The sequence below is a fragment of the Lepidothrix coronata genome, unplaced genomic scaffold, assembly GCF_001604755.1.
Source record: "Lepidothrix coronata isolate B3197 unplaced genomic scaffold, Lepidothrix_coronata-1.0 Scaffold8, whole genome shotgun sequence".
NCBI classification, from domain to species: domain Eukaryota; kingdom Metazoa; phylum Chordata; class Aves; order Passeriformes; family Pipridae; genus Lepidothrix; species Lepidothrix coronata.
Genome location: NW_016690188.1, coordinates 46,688 through 68,609, shown reverse-complemented (window position 1 = coordinate 68,609; position 21,922 = coordinate 46,688). Strand labels below are relative to the sequence as shown.

At 35.8% G+C, this 21,922-nt stretch overlaps 1 protein-coding gene across 1 annotated transcript in view; it reads left to right on the top strand.

The window, feature by feature from the left end:
• LOC108509751 (attractin-like protein 1) overlaps positions 1-21,922 on the top strand; it is a gene marked incomplete at its 3' end in the record, with an annotated part of 104,987 nt that overhangs the window by 38,237 nt on the left and 44,828 nt on the right. The window contains exons 3-7 of the mRNA XM_017839326.1: positions 1,954-2,067; positions 2,524-2,652; positions 5,776-5,984; positions 16,453-16,627; positions 17,818-17,905. Of these exons, the coding sequence (XP_017694815.1) occupies positions 1,954-2,067; positions 2,524-2,652; positions 5,776-5,984; positions 16,453-16,627; positions 17,818-17,905 (715 nt within the window). The remainder of the gene's footprint in view (positions 1-1,953; positions 2,068-2,523; positions 2,653-5,775; positions 5,985-16,452; positions 16,628-17,817; positions 17,906-21,922) is intronic.

Genomic DNA, 21,922 nt, shown 5'->3' with positions numbered 1-21,922 from the left:
CTAGAGGTTGAAAGAACTCCTGAAGTAGAAACTGCATGTGGATACAATATAAACAGTTTTGGTCTTTGTTTGTTTTGTTCTTGTTTAAATGTTATAAAGAAAAAAAAAAAATAAAAGAAGTAGGATTTTCAGGATTCCTCAGAGTTGGCCAAATTCCATTCCCATTCAAATTGCTGGCAAAAGTTAGGCTGACGTTGGAATTTGGCCAGTGCTGCAAGCTCTCAAAACCCAATGATAAATTTGTTGCATGTTTGATTACCTTTACATAAGTTCTACATGTAGTTACAGAATCCCATTATTTCACTCATTATCTTACCAATCTTATTTAACTCATATCAGTGGTAAATCAGGAATGGTCTCAAGTACAGAACGCTTATTCAGTTACATGTTGCTCAAAAGTTAGTGCTTCTATAAAGTATTTTCTTTGGCATTCTAGTATTCCTCATGTACTTAATTTCAAAACAATTTTGTGCCCACAGTTTAGATGTCTCATCTGTTTCTAATTTTTCAGTTTGTGCAGCACAGAAACACACAGACATGCCCAAAGAAATAATGAGACACATGCATTAGTATGACTAACTGTTAAAAGCACAAACTGGTTGCATCTCAGTGGGACTCTTCCCCCTCTGGATGTGGGTCAGGATTTTGCTGACTCTAGTTCTGAGTTCTACTAACATTCTGGAAGAAAATTAACCTGTTCTGTATTTCTGTGTTGTCATAATCTCAATTACCATAGATATCTGCTCTGTAGCAGATATCTAAGTTAAAAGTAAAGTAAAAAACAAAGGTAAAAGTTCAGTAAAGGTATCAGAAAAGGTAAAAGTATAGTATCTGATCTAATTTTGTTCTACTCATATGCAGATAATAATTTAAACACAGTGAAGTTATGGATAATTTGCAAAATTATTTAAATAGAAGCTTCAATATCTAGCTGACCAGGCTGTAGCTGAATATCTCTCTGCCCTAGCTAGACTTCTCTTTTTACCCAAGCTGGCTCAGGAATGTTTGCACTGCACTACACTGTGCTAACGTGGAAACATGCCTCAGGAGCACAGGCAAACTCTGCTTTGGAGCTGGTCTTCACTCCGTTCCTCCTCTTCACCAGAGATGGAGTGGGCAGCTGGAGGACACAGTGTGTTGCACAGTATGTGAGAGAGTAAAGCAACCAGTAACACAGTGCAAAATGTCAACATACAAGGAAGTCACATATATAAAATACTCTTTCTTAAAAAATGAACAGAGAGTTCTCTCAAAGGACCTGTCACAAAAAACCCACGTTTTCCAAACTGACAAATTGCACTCAAACCTGTCAGAAGCGGGGAGACATAAAAGAAAATAATCATTATGTTTCATGGAATATGTATCGGTAATTTTGCAATACATAAGAAGTCTCCTTTCAGAAAGTTTACAGATCTATCTGGATCTCAGCCAAAAATTAGTGAAATTTGACTCCCAGGTGTTGGGAGAGGGTGGGGGCAGGCACTTGCACTAATATTGCTTGCTATTTTAGATTTGTGGTTTAAGATTTTCAATAACTAGTAGAATACTGGAATGAGGATGTGTAGGTAATTTTTTTTTCTTGAAAGATTCTTTAAACTTCATAGTCCTGACATTGTAAACTAAAACTAGTATATTAAAATAAGATATATTGATTGCTCTAAATTTGTGGTTCTGAATACTAATAAAATCTGATAAATTTAAGTCTCTTATTAACTTTAGGGATTATTAGACTTGGACTGAATATGTTATTTTTGGTTTTTTTTAAGATAAAGTGAAATATTTGCTTGCTCTGACTTTTGTTATTTAACACCTTGAAATGTTTGGTTATTATTATTACTCAAAATGTTTTAATAGAGTTATGCTGGCATGATCAATTTTACTGTAAGTTCTTTATCTTATGAGCTCAATAATTCTGTAAATAATGTTTTACATGGATGTTCTATTTTTTTTCAGCCCAAATGCGATACTAAGATTAAGATTTAATCACTTTGCCACAGAATGTAGTTGGGACCATATGTATGTATATGATGGAGATTCGATATATGCACCTTTAATAGCTGTATTTAGGTGAGTGTATTTATGAATCTTTTAGTCCAAGTATGAACATTTTTAGTTACTGGGGAAAAAATAATATTAGAGGCTCTAATATGTTAACTAGCTTGCTTTCTTTTATTAATAATATGGGAATATGTATGTAGAGTTATATTAGGATGAGTTCTAAAGCCTTACATCTTTGGTTAGGTGATCAGAGCGTAAATCCGTTTTGTGACTTGTACTTACTGCTAACATTGGAGTGTTAATGCTTAAACACTGGCATTTTTCCTGGAAACCCCTATCTTACCATGGACAAGTTTTATACACATTTTATGATTTGTTTTTTTAAAAAGAAGTTCTCAAATTATATTTAGGCACCATCTTGCTTATATAGTTAACCACCAGAATAGCTAATTCCCTCCTTCCTTCCCGCCCCCCCCTTCTCTCCCAAGGATTACTTATAAGCATTTTTCCCATTTTCTTTTCCAGTGGTCTAATAGTCCCTGAAGTGCGTGGAAATGAAACTGTTCCTGAAGTAGTTACTACATCTGGCTATGCATTGCTCCACTTTTTTAGTGATGCTGCTTATAACCTAACGGGATTTAACATTTTTTATTCGTAAGTATTTTTTTAATATGTAGTGACTTTTGTTTTTTTTCAATGGCATAATGGTTATACTTAGTGGTGTGTTCCTAAAACCAGGGAGCCAGGGTTGTAGTAAGTTATTAAGGTACAAGTTAGGGGGAAAAAAATCTCAGAGATAGAGTGTATTGTTTTGAGTGAAGCCACATGGCCATTCCAAGAGTATGTTTTTCTTATGCCATATGGAACTAAAATGTATCTCTTCCAGTGTTTATCCAACACATGTAGTTGTCATATGGAATAGAAGGGAGATTATATCTGCTGTCATGTCAATTCCCTTCTCTTGAACTAGGATCGGGATTTTTCTTGCTGAATATACTTCTGTGGTTTATGAAACCTCCACTGAAATTCTACTTTGGCTTTTGTGCCAGCCACAAAGATTTTATTCCATTTCTTCTCTACTTCTCAGGTACTTTCCCTTCCTGTTTTCCATCTCAGTTTGCATTCTGCCTTCACAGTTCTTATCTACTCTGTCCGTCTTTCAGTTCCTCTGATGGCGGAGTCTAATCTGATATAACTGTGCTTTATTCCGGTCTCCTTTTCTGTGTCAGCAGTTCTGAAGATGCATCCAATGGATCTGAACCTCTTCCTTCTTTATGTACCCACTGTTGATCTCAATTGCTGTCTCATTTGGGACATGCTTGTGACACATAATGCAACGCTCTTCATACTGGATGCTTTAGGTCAAGAGGGGATTGCTTGGTCCTCTTGGACCTGTTTCTTTATGTGGTAGTTTTTCCATGATTGAAGATATACCTGTTCTTTTCTCTCAATTCTTTCAGATTCTGAAATACCAGTTACTGGGATGTGGTGGCCAGCACTGCATTTCTTATGTGGAAGTACATGTAATATTTTTTTCATATTCTTTATTAATTTAAATTTCCTATTTGTGCTTCTGACCATAGCTTTGCTCTTGGCAGAGGTACTTGTTAAATTGTCTATGGAAAGATTGTTCCTGTAATTTGCAGCTTGCCTACCTTTGACCAGATAATAAATGGCTATTCAGAGTTTAGGAAACCTCACGAAATATATTGCATTGGAAATGGCAGTCTAGAAGACTGAGTATTTTTAATTTTTGTCTGTTGACATCAGTAAAATGCAATCACCTGGCAGACTTCTCTAGTGTAATTAGATACATTTTTCAGTTATCCCTGAAGCTTTTATTGCACTTTTTTTTATTTGTCTTGGGAGCAAATGGCAATATGACATGGCATTCTTAAGGAATGAGAGTATGTGCTCTGCATTCTTTTATTACTTGGTAATGTGGTGCATGCTGCATATCATTGCCTAATTTTTTGGGAAGATTTAAAATAAATGAAAAAACCTGCCAGTTTTTAATTCCATTACATATATAACTCATGAAATTTTATGTACTCTGATCTTGTGTTTCTTCTATTGCAATGGATACTTTTAAAATATATATTTTTTAATAAGCCAACAGTAATGATTTTTATGATAAAGAAGTACCTACAATTACTTTTTATGGCTGCATTAATTTTGTTTCTGTTACTGATCTATTGCACTCTGCTTCTGTTACCCTTTTCCTTCGTTGATTTTCCACTTCATCTTGATGGACCGCTCCTATTCCTTTATTTTGGGAAAGACAGAAGCACAAAATCTGTGATTTAAGGTGCCATGCCAGTTGCAAACAACAGTAGTTACTCCACAACAGTCTGAGTGAATTTCGTGTTCCTTGGAGTCAGGCGTCTTGCTTCTAATTCTGCTGATCCAATTTTTCTCATTTCATTTGAATCCTTAATGAACCTCTTGGAGTGGGAATTTGTCTACTTTCAGAGTGCTGGAAAAACTGAACCATTCATCTCCCTGCAGAACAGTTTCCCTGTGAAGTGGGGGGAGAGGTTCCTCACAGCTGTAACGTGCAGCAGTTAATGCCATAAATGGCTTTAATGCCATGTGTGTTACCAGGCAAAGCCCAGGATGTTTGCAGTTCAGATGTGGGATTTTCTATTTTAGTAGTGTATAGAAAACAAAAACATATCTGCTCACAGTCCTACCACAACTACATTTTGTCAAAGACCAGCCTCAAACAATTGTTTGCTAACTTTTCACAGTCCTTTCTTCATTCAGAAAGAGCAAGGAAGGCTATGACCAGTATCCATCTCACATCTACAGGGAGTTCTTTGTGTTAACATCAGCAGTTTTTATGCAATAACAATTTATTCTGAGTTTCAACCCAACCCTTTGCTATGAGTCATCAAAAAAGGTTTCAAATCCTTTTTGGACTTCAGCAGGCACATACCACCTGGGACTCTGTTCATGGAATCTCTTGGACCCACATACTTCCAACATCCTCCATCTCCCCTCATCTCCAAGGAGTTGCTTGCATTTCTGGAACCACTTTGCTTAATTTTGCAGTCCGATTGCCTGTGATCTCAGTGTTTGGTAGGGTGTATCACAGAAACACTAATTCCCATAATAGTCACAGACTTCTTTCAGCCTAAGCTTTCTTGGTTTTGCAACTCTGACTGCAGAGTTAAGGAGGCAGAGTTAAGGTGGCTCTGTTATTAATGCTTCAAAGCATGCAGTGCGACCTGTAGGTAGTTTTGGGATATTAGATTTGCATCTTGTATTTTTCCTTACATTGTTTTTCCTGTTTTATTCCCCTCAGATGTTAGACATCTGTTTTATAGTATGGAACAAAGCTACTCAGAAAAACCCTTTAAATTGTAAGCCTGTGGTGGAGAGTTTAAGCTCAGTCACTTCCAGTGGGCTTGTTCCTAGAGATAATAAGCATTTGAAAGGACTGATTAGAGTACTGATACTGGAACAGAGGAAAAAAAATAGGTGGTGGTCTGCCCAGGCAGGGCCTGTCCTCCTGCTTAATGTCAATACTTGTTACAGTGCAAGATATTTGTGACCCTGGCTGCATCACAGACTCTGTATGTAAGCCTGGATAAACACTTTTGAACTCATTTGCCTGTAAAATCACCATTAGACTTGTGTTTTATCAGAAAATAGAAATTTTTCATGGTAAAAAGTACTTTATCTAGCAAATGTTGTTGGAGTACTGTCAGATAAAACCACTGTCATCTCGACTCGTCATTCCTTATATTTTACTTTTTCTTTTTTTCTCCCCAGAATTAATTCCTGTCCTAATAACTGCTCAGAACATGGGAAGTGTACAACCAGTGTGTCTGTACCAAGCCGGGTATACTGTGAGTGTGACAAGTATTGGAAAGGAGAAGCCTGTGATATTCCATACTGTAAAGCCAACTGTGGCAGTCCAGATCACGGATACTGTGATTTGACAGGAGAGAAGCTGTGTGTTTGCAATGATAGCTGGCAAGGTAAGGTTTTGTTATGTGGAATCAAGTCAATCTATTTAAAAATCTGCTTTTAATGCATCCTATGTAGCATACACATTGGCCTCTCTAAAGAACGAACACAGATGAAATACTGGTTTCTGGAATAAATTTCCGTGTGGATATAGGTATGGGTAATTTAATGTCATGAAAGGCTAACAGCTTTGATATTTTCTGTCTGAAGGTACAGCAGAAATATGTGACCTGGACTTTCTTGTGTTGGGCATTTTTCTTTTTGGATCATTAATTTGAAAAAAATAATGACAGTAATTACTAAAGAGTTGTGAGTACTTCTGAAGACTAAATTCCTCCACAGCCTAATTTTCTATTCTGTTTTTAAATGTCTAGATAGGTTTGATTTTATTCCTCCATCTTTTAATGTCATATCATCTCATCAGATTTTTAGTGCTTCCTGAAGTGAGTATCCACTGTCTGGTTTTTGGTTGGGTATTATTTGTATGAACCTCTCAATGAAAAAGGAGGGTAAACTGCTTTTTTATGACAGTACAAGAGTTATGTGTGGACATGTACTGTGGACTAATGGATGTACTTTAAGCATATGCTGTAGTTTATTCCCAGTTCCATAAATAATTGTTTCTCATTACAGATAAATTATTTAAGATCCTAAATGTTTAATTCACTGACTATAATTATGCTAGATGTTTGTGAATTTTGTTTTTATCCTTTACCACTTCTCTTACAAGTCTCAATTGGATTAGCTTGCTATGAATTGAAATTGCCATTCTTCTCTTAACAGAAACACTAAAATACCTCCAGATTACTTATCTGATATGCCCTCTTCCTATGACTTCCTGCCTCTACTTCTGTTTTATTGCTGTTTATTTTTGCCTGTCAAAGGAAATGACTTTTTTACTACTATTAGCTGTCACACCTATTACTCCAAAGACACGATAAGATTTAATACATTTCTCTTCTTAATAATTAATGAGTTGTTCATTAAAAGGCAGTCAGTGCACCCACAGAAGGGAAGTGGTTTAGCTATATGGTCACTGAATGGAAATAGTGTAGACTTGTTACTGAGTCCTTTAGAATGCACCAGGATTGTAATGCACAGAAAGATCCTGAAAGCTTGATCTCTGTAAGGAAGTTCTGAATAGAATTTGTAGCAAGAATATCATCCTTTTAACTGTGCATGGATTCCTTGCAATTTCAGATCCCTGTGTTCAAAATGGGGAAATGTCACAAATCTTTGGAAATTAATTTTAGTCTATGCCTTCAGTTACAGTGCTAAAAACTTCCTTAGAAGCTTTGAGCACTAAATAAAATTAAAAGTCTAACTTCTTCTGTTAGTACCTTCCTTTCACTTAGCATTTCTGTACATACTGGCTTCTCAATCTTTCCTACAGTGCACAGGATGATATAATTTCCTTCATTGTTCCTTGGATTTTCACTGAACCTATATAGATTTAAATTATTTTTCTTTTTTATTCTGTCACAGATGAACCGGCTTGGCTACATAATTGTATTTCCTTACTAAATAAAAAATAATACCAGACTTTCCTTGAGCTCTCTGGGAGACTACTTGCTTCTCAAGTCTATTTCTTTATTTATTTGCATTTACATTTTCTATAGTTTCTACACTGATAGTATCTTCTGTGTAAGTCATTTACACTGCTAGAATCATAAATTTCTCTACTTATTTTAATGGTCTTGCTGTCTGACAAGTTTTTCCTTGTTTAGTAATTCAAAGTGACTACAGGGTCTCGTTCTCTCTGATTTTGAAAACAGTTTTATGTTTTGTTTTTTATTCCCATTTTTTTTGTTGAATACGTTTAGTGCCTATATTATATAACAACAAATCATTGAACTGAATTGATTGGGAAGTATAATAATTAAAATCTATGGTTCAGAACATAAACTCTGGAATTTCCTTTTACAACATGGGGTTTCTTTCTTTTACAATGGTGACATCTTGTGGATATTGTGGAAGGAGCAGCTCTGAAGAACATTTCATGTTTAAAACAAGTATTCTGAGAAAAGAAAATACTGTATTTTTGGGGATAGAAAAATTATTTGAGTGAAAAGTAGGATCCTCTGATTATAAGATGAATTTTGTGGAATGTAATAAAAGGATCTTGTAGATACTTGCAGCTGGCTGTTAGTCATACCAATATAGAATAAAGCTATGACAATAATAACTTTTGGATTTGGAAAGCAAATAATTTATGTAAGTTTTTTTTTATTTTTATCAGGCATTGCATTTAGCAAAAAATGTACTTGTTAAATGTAGTGGGTCTTTTTAAATGAAAGCAGTTTTTAAATAATGCTAGTAATGTTAAATGTTTCTGAGATGGTTGGTCTCATATAGGAAGAAAATTTAATATTTATGTGAAATCTGGTTAATTTAAACTATTCAGGCAATGTAAGGGAGGCTGAAGTTTTTGCTAAAGAGTGATTCCTTTATGATTATTACATCTTATTACACTGTCCCATTACTGGCTAATTTATCTGTATTATATAGCAGAATGTGTTGATGCCTGCAGTTACAGGCTTGGATGTAATTCAGGGAGGAAAAAAACATGCCTTTTAACTGCTCACTTGATCTCTTTTTCTTTGCTAGGTGCAGGTAAAAGAGGAATGAGGACTCCACCGAGACAAAAGTGGTGGCTCTTGCACTAGTTGACCTATTTAAGAAGTTTATAGAACGATGCTTCTGCTGAATGTATTCACAGCCAGCAAATTCTCTTTGATACTGGGAACACTGTGTCTTAGATTGTCTAGGCTGTAAAGGAGCACAGAGATTTCCAAACAGTTAAAACTTCTGTAACAGGTGTAAAAATTCGGAATAACTGAAAGGATTGTGAACAGTTCCACATTTTTTAGAGAGTTAAACGGACTATCTTTGGACATGCTGAAAATGTTACCAACTACTGGGTGTAAAAAGGAAAAAAATAGAGTTCAAAGCTCTCTTAAATTTAAGAGAAACTTTCTTGATACTTTGATCACTGAACATCAGTACTGCAAGAAAAAGGGGAGTCTGCTTTGGAGGAGTTACAGGGTGTGTTTACAGAGCATGAGTAGGGTACCTTCAAAGCAAATCTGATCCTTTTTGTGTATTGTGTGTTGGATTGCATTGTGAGATTGCTTGAAAACAGAGGAACTACCTTCCTTTTAGAAGAAAATGCACCAGAAGATGAGCTCTAGGGTTGCACAGAATGCACACCACCCACAAACGGTCATTCGGCCCCACTGCAAAGTTAAAACAGCAATAACAATTCTGGAACACGTATAGTTAGTTGATTCTCCCTACAGATCTGCTCCTAGCAGATAGAGATGTAGCAGACCAGATTCTGAAATTAAACTAATTAACTTTGAAATAAGTCCATTAGCAATTCAGGCAGCTTGAGTTTTATAACATCTCTCTGGGGAAAAATGAACCTTTATGTAAGGAGAAGAGTAAACAATGAAAGTATAAAAGGAGCTATGACTACTGCAGTGTAAAATCAGTATTTTGCCTTGCTTATTGCTGTAGCATTTATTCTAACGACATTTGGGTATAGCCAGAATTGCTATGTCAATGTGTGTCAATGTACAACTTAGGTTATCCTGAAAGGATTAACTAGAGTTGAGTTTGTTCCCCTTGCATCAGTGGAAAACTTTGAAGTCATACTCCCTTGTTTGGCCTGCCTTATTCCTCAATGCCGAGATTTAGCAAAGCTGTGCTTCTGTGGTGCTGGTTTATCTGATTAATTGAAACCAATGGAGAAGGTTTGAGATGGGAGCTCAGGCAGCTGCAGTTGAAATGTAGCCCTGGAAAGAGCTTGTGCCAAATGCTTAGAGGTCTGAAATCTGAGTTTTTGGCCTGTTGTACCTGGATGTTCTTGGCCAGAAAGCAAACAAGTGTCTAGTTTCAGAGAAGAGGACCTATGGTGTAACGTTTGCTTTGGATAGACCTGTTTTTGGAAGGAAAAAGACAGTAGAGGCAGGTGTCTGATAACTGTTCTGCCCCATGGTAATGCCCTCTTTGTCTCAGTTTTACTTTTCAGGATGTCTCTTGGCCAACTACCAATTCAGTCAAGAGAAACTGCAGTTTTACACTCTGGGAGATGTCCTCATATATATGTGCGTCTATACTATATATGCATAAAAGCACAAACCCAAGGAGTCCTTTCCTCCCACAATTTTAAGTTAAAATCTAATTTATGCACTCCATATTTGTAGACTTTTTTATGTTTATCACAGAAATGAGAGTTGTCTAAGGAGATTTTGCATATATAGAATAGTCTTATAATGCATGATTATTTCATATGTACTAGAAATGTTCTTCTGTTTTATTTTCATATGGATTTTAAAAATTTGTAAAGCATCCTTGAGAACTGTGCAATTTGTAAACAAAATATAGCTATCATAATTAGAAATTTAGTGTCTGAGAATTATGTGTGAGAAAAATCAAGTATCCTTATTGCAAGAGAATGAACGTCACAGGTAAACAAAAAGCTAACTTCAGTTTTAAATACCTTTATGTTGTCATTTGACAATTAGTGAAAGCAAGTTTAGCAGAACTTATCTGTTTCATTTCAATAAATGGCTGCATTAAAGTGGTTGATAATGCTCTGTATGTCTAATTATTCTGAGATTTAGGAAGGGAGTCCCCTGCTATTTGTGAGTTTTAATGAAAAATATAATCCATTAAAAATAAATCTATGACCTTCTAAATATTTATTTAAAATGCATACATTTAAATCTAGTAAGATAGAACATGCAAACACTTGATTAATGATTGCATGCAGTACTTTGTTCTGAACACAAGAAGGAGATAGATAGTGCTGACTTCCCTGATAAAGGGCAATACTAAATTTTGTTCATGATCTGTAGCACCTTCATTTAAGACGAGGAAGAAAGTGATTCATGCAGCTAAAAACTTTAAGCTTGATTTCAGAAGTGTCTAAAGTTCTAGATTATAACTTGAGAAAGGAAGCAATTAAAGGTATGCTGTGATTGAATAGTGAAACAGTTGAATTGTGAATTTATCAATGTAGTTTATGCTAAAATAGTCTGTAAGTAAAGGGACAAGAAATTGCAATAGATTTTCTGAACCTCAGCATTTGATGACAGGAAATCACTGAAACTGAAGAAGGCATCCAGTATATAAGGAAACAGTAAAAGGAACTCAGCTTCTTAATTATAAAATGTGAGTGTGCTGAACAAGTAACTTAGGATGGAAAGATATCAGTACTGCTTAAAATCTGATCTTGGGACTGATATTGTTACATACTTATAAGACTGCTAAAGAAATCTGGTAATACAAAGGTGGAAGTTACTTTAAGTTTGAAGGAGGACCAGAATATCTTGCAAAAAAGTCTTTGAGTAATGTGTAATTACTTCAGTATAATTGTAAATTAATACATTTAGAGACTAAGAGCATTAAGAAATGGCTTTATAATCTTGGATTGAAGTGTGGAGGGTGACATAGGAGAAAACTTGCCTTTCTATCTCAATTAGAACATGAACTAATGAATATTATTAATTTTATATACTCTACAAACTATAGGCTGTAAAGTATCAAGTGCAGTAGTAGGAAACTTGAGTTAAAGATATGAAAGCATTACTAGTATACTTCGTTTTCTTACTACAATTCTATGAATACAAATAGACTTGGAGAACCATTAGGATAGCCAAGGCTATGGAAGGTACTAACAGAGCATGCTTTGCTTAAACTAGTAAAATGAAGGCTAGGAGGGAGGAGTGTTGCTGTTTATAAACATTTGTGGGGTGTATAGACAGACCAGCTCTTTGAGTTCAGTGATATCAACACTGGTAGAAGAGAAATTGAGATAAACTAGCCATCAGAACATAATTGGAAAACTGGAAGGAGGCTTTTGACTTAGAGCTCTGAAGTTTTCTAGAAGTTAGCAGAGATATTAGAGCTAGATATCCTGCTGCCATTAGCATGGAGTCTCAAAATGTCTAGTCCAATGGGTATTGTCAGCTACTGCTAGTCTGAAAAGCTCTGCTTCTTTTAGAGAGTGAGAAGCAAAGCACATTTTTGTTTAAGATGACAAATCTCATGCAAAGTCTACCAAAGAACATACTTGTTCTCGTTCATGAAAGACTAGGAAAGCTTTCTGTGGCATGTGCTGTTAGTAAACACTGCTGTGCCATCAGGCCTTATTCTTCTGTACCTACCTTGTTGATCTTGAGTGGGAGATCTGGAGTCAAACAGCTGAAGGGCACCCTTGAGCAGTACACAAGGGTACTGATGGCAGTACCCTTGTGTACTACACAAGCAGTACACACTGATGGCAGCAGTGCAGCCTCTTTGGCTTGACTGCTCAGACTGACTCTGTGGATTCCCTGTGGCCAGATCTCTCTTGGATGATCCACCTTCCTGGCTGAGGAAACAAATGGGACTGACTAAGAAACCAGATGCCATTTTAAGAACTGCCTCAGCTTGTGAGCATTTGGGTTTCTGTTTCATTCATGGAGGAGGCTGAGTCCTGGCACAGCTAGCTGGAGACCTAGCCAGGCTCTCTGCCTACCACTGAGTCTCCTTTGAAACAAGGCTATTTGCAGGATGGGATAAATAATTACATCCTGTGTGGATGTTGCAGAGCTATGCAGTGGCAGCATAGAGATACATAGATACGCCTCCTATCAGGATGCCTGTGAGCCATTCCAGAACAACATTTCATTCTCATTTTAAATACTAACTACATGAAAATACAAAGTTGATACCACTTTTCTTTAAGAAAGGTGATTTACCTGTTGGGGAATTTATCTGGCTCCAGTCACAGCAGTGAAAATCTCTGATGCTGGGAGTGTGACTGACAGAGTCTTGTAAATGGTCAGACTGGGAAGTTCCCTTAAAATACTGCTTGGTAAAACTTCTTATAATATTTTTATTGAAAGTATATTAATATATATTCGCTTATCTAAAAAAAAGGGTTTTTTTTCATAATCTCAAATTCATTATCATGCAAAGATTTTATTGGGTACTGGAGAAAAGTGGTATTGGGTTTGTATTTGCGGTTGAAAAGTTATGTTGAAGCAATGATTCTCAACTCGTGATCAAACATCAAACAAATACAGAATGAACAACAAATACTTTATTTAATTGCTTTGATTAGATTGTACGAAAAAGAGGACTGTGAAATTTATATTCGACACATCAATGCTTTTGGGATTTTCTTCCTATGATCCTAAAGGAAAAGATTAGGTTTGAAGACAGTAGATGATGTTTAGTCATTAGGTGGAAATTGATCTTATGACTTAAGCTACTGAAATAGATTGTTACTTTGGCTTTTCATGAAACTTCTCAATAAATAGAAATTAGATTCTTTCTCATGTGTTGTGTGGATAAATCACTTTTTTAAACCTATAGAATTTTTTCCTACCTTAGAGGATAACATAATTGACTTCCAATTCAGGTTTATAAAGTTGTTTGCTGTTTTTAAATCTTTTTTTTTCTCCCAGTGGTTTGACTGACACACTAGGAAGATAAGAAAGAAATTCAATTTTAAGTAAATGGAGAGAAATCATATTTGCATGGAACATAACAAAACATATTTTTCATTATCTTTGTTCTGCAGCTGTAGTGCTCTCTGTTGCTCAAAAAGCACGCATTTAGTGAATGGGATGTTTCTGAAAAGAAAATGTATTTATGCTGAAATAATGGTATATGTATTCAAGTAGGAAAATCTATAAGTGATATTTAAGAGTCCTACATTTACCTTGCTTTTATAAAGCAGTGGCCACACAAGAGCATTTGCTTTTTAAATGATGTTTTGTTAAAGCCAGTATGATTCTATTGTTTCGCATTTTTGCAACTACATATTCTGTTTTTGTACTGATTGATATGTAATAGAGTTGTCTTTGCCTAAGTCAGGGACTTGGAACTAGAGGATCTTTAAGGTCCCTTCCAACCCAGGCCTTTCTATGATTCTATGATACATAGTTTCTCCTTTCTATCTCACCTTTCCTGTCGTTCAGTGCTGACCAGCAAGGAAGCCCTGAGGCTGGAAGAGAGTTGTCTGTGACATACTTTCGTCGCTGATCTGGTTCGCAGTGTTGTTGAGATTTTTGCGTGGCTAACCTAGTATAGATAGGTTTTGCTTGTCTTCATCTATTACAGTCAGTACCATCTCGCTATAACTGGATTTGCCGTACGGATTTTTGCCGCTCCCTGTCTCCAGAAGTGAAAATTCCGGTCGCTTGGCGTGCGAGGAGTTGCGCTGCTTTGCTCGTCGTTGGCCACCAGGGGTCACTGTTGGCCGCGACATCTCTGTGCGGGGTCGCGACAACAACAGGCGCAAACGCGGCTTCACTTTCTGACTGGGGGCACCGTTGTCATCATTTTTAAGCTCTTCCCCGATCAAAGAATACTTAATCAGTTGTTTATTTTAAAGCTCTTTTAGATTCAAATTAAGTGTTTTCTCCAGTGGTTTACCAAATCGCAATTTTGCTGAGGTTACAGCTCTATTACAGTATTAATTATTAATGCTTAAGAAATAATATACTGAATTGTTCATACTCTCATTAGACCTCATTCAAATGCCATTAATCTTTTCTGAGTAGAAGGTATAATGAACTGTGGGAATTGAGTGTCTCCATCATTTAGTGAGTGGAAGGTAATTTGGAGACAAGTGGACATCATTCTTCTCAGTGAACTAGGAAAAGCTGACAGCTGGTTAGGTACAGATTGGATGCCTGGTTTTTGTGTATAAGAAGTAACTGTAACATGTTGCCCCAAAAATTATAATAAACATTGGAAAATGTAATCTCCCTTTACTTCCACCCCCTCCAAGATAATATGTTTTAGAAATATGAACTTGATGTACATTACTTATTTAACTTGTTTAGTAAACTTCAGCAGCTCTCTCTTCTAAATGTGTGTCTAGTCTCTCCTTGACACAGTGTAAATCTTTGCATTCAGAGCATCTTTTGCCAGGGGAGCATCCTTGCCAAGGAAATCTGATACTTTTTGCATGAAGAACTGTCTCCTCTTCCTTTGTTTTGAACATGGTTTCTTCAAGCTGCATTTGATGAATCCTGGTTCTTTATATTCAGAGAGACTATGGACTCTTCATATCCACTCTCCTTTTGTCACTTATTTTCTTTTTTCTCCAAGTGAAAAAGTCAGTAGTTCGAAGGAATGTGATGACTTCTGTAATTGGAACATCCTTGTTACTCTGCTGTAAACAGTCTCCAGCTCCAATCTCTCTTTCAGTAGGACACACAGTTTTTTGAGGGTACACAAACCCTAGATTTATGCAGTAAGGTAACAGTGTTCTCTATTTCGACACGACTTATTATTTTGACCCTTGCTGAGTGGTGATGTAATACTTTCATGAAATATCCTAAGATGATCCTGAAATGTAGCTTACTTAGTTTTCAATTTAACTATGTAGAATTGTTCTGTGGTTCTTCAGATCTTCAGGCAGATCTGATTCTCTGTGCCCTCCAGTAATTGCCTTTAGCAGCAATTTTTGTTCATTGTTCATCCTCTTTCAGGATCATAAATGTTGTACAACACTAGTATGCCATCACTGATGGCAAAACTCTCATTTCCATGATTGATAATGCATAAAGTGGAGCACACTGGTGTCCTAAAATTCAGTGTTCCCCATCTAGAAATAAAACCAGTCAAGACAAGAGAGAAATAGTGCATGTGTTGGCCTTATTTTTTTCTTTTGGTAGCAAAATTCTGTATATATTCAGGTTTTAAATAACAAGATCTAGAGCATAAACTAATGATAAAAGGATGAGAACAAATTAAAAAAAAACTTTACTCTTCATTATTTTAATTGTCCTATAACTAAAAACCTATGCATTTTTCTGGCTTTTCCTTATTTAACAAAAAATGATTGGTTGAAATATATTTGAAAATAACATATAGCTATGTGTTTGGTGGCTTTGTAGGATGATCTATAAAATGTTATAAAATCTAAATATTCAAATACTTCTTTTGATAAAGTGCTTTATAGTGTGTTTTCCACTTGAGAAACAAGGCAGAATGGCATTGGCAAAGGGCAAATTTTTACTTCTGAGATTTTATACAATGTATATTGTAACTTAATTTATTATGTTATTTGCTTTGATATAAGCTTAGTCTGGTTCAAATACAGTATAGTTTTTCTCCAGAGGTAACATACAGTGCATATTGTGCTACAAGTTTTAGACCTCAGTGATAAGTCATCTAAAAATGTGATGTATTGCGCCTTTCTTTCCATTTTTGACTCATACAATCTGTTTTCTTAGAAGGGCACAGAAATGGATTGTTATTATTTGAGCTAATCTAATGCTTTCAAACTGACTGACATCCCATGTTGTCAATTTATTCCTTGAGCATCTGTTAAACATAAAAGTCTATACCATATTTTATCAGAATGAGCAATCCTGACATCTGTAATTAAGCCTCCCCTGTTTCTGCTTTGTTGCCTTTAACGTTCCTGTCGAACAGATTGTACAAATTGCGCATTTGTTTACAAAACAGGTCCAGATTGTTCTCTGAACGTCCCTTCCACGGAGTCTTACTGGATTCTCCCAAACGTGAAGCCATTCAGCCCTTCCGTGGGCCGCGCTTCCCACAAGGCCGTCCTACACGGGAAGTTTATGTGGGTGATCGGTGGATACACTTTTAACTACAGTTCCTTCCAAATGGTGTTGAAGTAAGTGATTTCTCCTTTGTAACATCCTTTCTGATGTGGCTCAGGGAAAACAGATCTTACCAGGGAGACAGCTTCTATCTTGTAATTTAATGGAAAGATTTATATGGTTTTAGATTCTTTTTTAATGGTCTTATTTTCTGCTTGTAGTTTTCGTATGATTACGGAAAATGAAAGTATGGGCAACATCAAACTGTATGTGATACTAATGTGTAATTTCTTCAGTTTTGTGAAAAACTGCCAAACATATAAATGTTTGTGGTGGTAGAACAGTGAGAGAAATCCACGTGCTGATGTTTTCAAACAGTACATCTCAAATGTTATCTGCGTTATTCAAGTTAATTTATGATTATAGGAGACTTGTATTTAGTGCATGTACTTAATCAGTTGATGACATGCTAGTCAGGTTAGGCAGGTCAACTGTATTTCACTTCTTTATATGTACGATAGTTTGTATGTATGTGTATCTGACCCCCTTTTGAAAATAAAGTTGAAGCAGCTGTAAATATTGTGTAGCTGATTTTCATATTGTGTAACTTGTATACATGTAGAGGCTGTAAATGGGGTAAATACAAGTGTTAGGATATGCTCATTGGTATGTTTACTTCTGGTTTTGTCTACCTCTTATTTTCTTCCATACATTTGCAATCATCCAAAACAAATCCCAACTTCTGTGGTGTTTTTCTTTTCTAATTCTGTCATTTATTTTTTTACCTCTCTTCCATCTTGTTGTGTGTTAGTGCATTAAGGGATTAATTTTAATTGTTAATTAAAATGTAATGGAAATTAACCATATAGCTAAGAGGATGCTCAGCAGTAAATCTTCAAAGCAGTGTGAAAATACATGGCATGAGCAGTTTAGTGGGGTGTGTTTTTTATGCATCTGATATCAGTGGGCTTAGCAGCCCAGTGTCATAGCTTTCTTATAAATCTGGTGATTTTTATTATACTCCCATTTTCTGAGACTGTTGATGGGTCCCTTAAAGAGCTACTTCTGTTTTGCTTGATGAACACGTGGTACAATATCACAAGTTAGTGCACTGTTAAAAGTGATCATGTAACTGCTGCAAACAAACTACCATGTCAGAGACACAGTGACTGATCAAGTCTGCCAAACAGAAGTTAGTCTGAACATACAAACCCCTCTATTTCTCTGCAGGTGCAAAATGTTTACTCTTCTATTTCTCTTCTAGCTACAATTTGGAAAGCAGTATATGGAATGTAGTACCTGTATCCAAAGGGCCACTGCAGAGATATGGGCACACTCTTGCTTTGTATCAGGTATGGACTCTTCAGCATTCTATATAATGAATTTCTTTGTGTGTGCTGTCAGTGATCTTAAAATGACTCCCTGTGAATTTTTGGGGATAATTTAATTTCTAGTCCATAAATATTTTGTGTTAGTGTCTTCTTCAGTACTTAAATGTATTGCACTTTTTTTGTACAGAGGTTATGCAATAGATCTAAGTCACTTGTTTGACCACGATCCTCAGAGCTAAACTGCCAATAAAAAGCAGGTGTGTGTGTGATATAATTGGAATTGTGGGCAATGCTCTTGCTGACCAGGCACCATCCCCAGGGTCTGAGCCAAGTGCTGGTAACAGGGTCCTTTGGCAGCCCCAAGATGTATCAAGGGATGACCCGGGTCCGGGAACTCTTCAGTCAGGAGCACAAGGAGACAGGACTGGAGAGAAGGCTACAACATATGCCTGAGGTATCCATCAAGGATACAAGCTACAGATGATGACAAACTTGTTAACTGTGACAGAGAACTACAGAACTTGTATCACAAACTTTCATTTGTTTGCATAAGACACCTCCAGCAGGGAAGGACAAAAAGGATTGTGTCAGGTCAGACCAGAGTGTTCATCTCGCCTGGTAACGTGTCTTGAACAATGGGTAACAGCAAATGCCTAGGGAAGAATATAAGGAAAAATGACAGGAACGTATACAAGCTTCCTCAGAATACTGTCCTATTTTGCAGCTGGGATTTCCTAAAATAAGATTGTATTTTAGTGAAAAAAATATGAATAAGTTTATTTTTTTCCAAATGTTTGGACCATATATTTATTTTAGCATTGATATCATCCAGTGCCTAAGAATTCCAGTGTATTTTTTCAAGAAATACCACCTTTTGAGTACTGATACTAGATGGTTTAATTTTGATAATCTCCACTTTTTAATCTCCATTTTATTTTCTCTGTACTACTCATGATTTTCTGTAAGTTCACCACATCCTCTATCATTTCTTTTTCAAACTGATAATTTCTTGTATTTTTAATAATCGTCTATAGGGAAGATATTTCATACCTTGGATAACATTGTGTCATTGCCTCTACCTCTTCTAATTCTGTTATATCCCTTCTGAGATAGGGGAAATCACAGTCTTTAATGAATTCTTACCTTGACATCAATGAATTAGTTAATTTGTTCTATTAATTCTTTAGGGTATTTTAGCTTTTTGAAAATCTACTGTTGGCTTTAAACTGGTATTTTCAGAGAACTGTCAGTTATAACCTCAAGATCTAATTCTAGTCAATTCAAAACCCATCCCTGACCCATCCCCTGTAAAGACTTAAAATTGTTTTTTTCACATATGCATATTTTCATGCTTATGTACATGAACATTAATTTACCCTTTTTTTTGTTCTTGTATTGCACATTCAGTATTAGGAGATTCTTCTGCAATTCCTTGCTTTTGACCATTGCCTCAGCTATTTTGAGTAACACAGTGTTGTCAAAAAGCATTGCCATTTTTCCTCTCATACCTCTGCCAACTTGTTTTTCAGTATATTGAACAAATAAATCCCAATTGTAGATCTCTGTGGAACACCACTAATGACCTTTATTCATTTAAGAAGTAACTACTTTTTCCCTCCCAAACTTTATTGACTTATTTAACCTGGTGTTTTCTGCCTTGCTTGTCCCAGGGCATCTTACTTTCTTTAGGGCATGAGGAATGTTATGAAGCATCCACTGGAAATTTTAGATAAATGTGTCAAGTGGACCTTTGATTCCTTCAGGAAAAACCAATGATTTGCAAGATATAGCTTCCCTTTTCAGAAGTTCATAGCATTTTCCTCAATTGCTTGCTTTATTCACTGAATTCTGGCCTTTCTGCCTCTTCCTGATCAGTCTTCTGGTATGGACCCATTTTTAAGCAGGAATTTACATGCTACAGACAGGGGTCAGCTGTTTCGTTCTTAAATTCCTTCAGAACTAATCCTGGTGACTTTTTTGCCGTTTTTTTCCCCCACTACTTTAACCTTGTGTTTTTGATTTTTGCTACAGAAATACCTGTGAAGTCTGCCATGAAGGACTCACGTGGAAAAGTTAACCTCACTTTATTGCTATGGCTTTATCTTCTCAGAATACTCCTTCAGACTGTCTGTTGGCACCACAAAGTATCTAGTTGGCTGTATTGCTAATGCATTTGAAAAATGATATATTAGTACTTTAGATATAAATTTTGCAGGTAACTCATTAAGCTGTTTCATGCCTTGCCTTTATATGTGTCTTAGTCTGCTGGAGTTTTGAACCTTTATTTTGAAAAGTCTTTATTTCTTCTAAGTCTCCATTATCCTTCTGCTAATTTGAGCTTTATTTTGTTATATGTAATGGGAAATTCTGTGGGTTTTTCTTTAAATAGGAAGCATTCATGTGATCTGAGCAGATGTCCTTGAAATGTCTTCATATTGTCATTAAAGATTTTACCCTTTTAGTTGTACATTTTAGTTTCTTTTTATGTTTGGGTCTTCCTTTTGTATAGTGCTTTCTGTGAAGTCAAGCAGAATAGAAGGCGTGGGTGGATATTTTGTTTTGTTTTCCTGGCATCTGTTGTTCTTCCAGAGATGTTGAATCTGTACATGGCATGTTTAATATTGTAGAGGTGTTTTCAGTAGCAATATGAACTAGATTTTGTGGATGCCTCAACATCAACTCAAAAATTGCTTTCCTTCTCATCCGTTCCCTGATTCATTACTAATGCATTATCTATTCTTTGAAAGCTCAAATCTTTCTGACTGGTGTCTTTGGTTACCTACACTTCTTGTAGAATGTGGACCTTTTAGTTGGGAAACATGCGAGTAATGTATCATTTAGCAGATCAGAAGAAAGGCTTAAAATATCATTTCACCTTTTTATTTGACAGTGCTAATATTTTCTTGAGACATTCCAGACTAAAGGGTAACTATTCTAGAAATACTTTTACCAGAAAATATTAAATATAATAGACCTGTGTTAATTGAGAAATCTCTTTGGATCTCGGTGAGGAAATGCAACTCTTGTCAATAATAATGAAAGCTACAAGCAAGTGTGTAGCGAAGATGATGTTGCTTGTTGTTGAAGACAACATGTTAATTAGCAATCAGTATTTACTGATAAAGAACATATGTGAAATAATTAACTAATATGCTGATTTTAGTGATTATGTCAAATATCAAAGATTACATCGGCCAAAAGAAGCTGACCATGCAAGTAGAAGAAATATATCCTCCTGCAATAAGTTCTTAAATTAGCTTACTAGGATAAACTTTTGATGTTTTTCCTTTTAGATCTTCAGTCTCTTGAAAAAACAGAAAAATAGTTTACAATGAAGAGTAGTAGAACATAATACCTAAAGATGGCAGCTTTGAGCTGTGTTTTGAGCTGCATATTAGTAATTGTGTAATGTTTCCTTTATGGTTGAGAGAAAAAAATATCCACAGAAAAGAAATTAGATTAAGTTTTTGACTTGAGCTCCTGAGATTTCAAAGCCTAGTGCTAGACTGGAGTGAGAGTGCAGAGCTAGCATTGCCTGATTGTGGTGCAAGGTAAAAACTGAAACCATGTGATTGACTCTGTGGAGAATGAAATAAGTTACTGTGCCTATTTCTCTCAGAAAGCTTCTTTAGTTAAAATTGAAGTACCCTTCTTCTTTATTCTGAAGAAAAAAGATCAGAAGACTTCCACTGATGTATAGTTATTAATAAGTGACTAAGGCTTTTTATGCATTTGTAGAGGAGAAAGTATAAAAGTGCTCTTGCTTTGAGACCAACTAAACTCTTAGTATTACCTTCGGTGCCTCTTTAGTCTGGTTATTGGAAAGGTGCTATTTATTTGTTAGCAATTGGTTCTACTGTATCTCAGAAATTGTATATAGGTCCAGGCATCTTGGTACTGAAAATATCAACATACTTCAAAATAATTTATGTAAGAAATAGGATTGTAAAGATACTGAAGGAAATGTGAGGTTTTTAAAGTAGGCACATACAGCTTTGCTAAACAGTGACTAGGTAGGGAGTTAGAGAGTAAATTGCA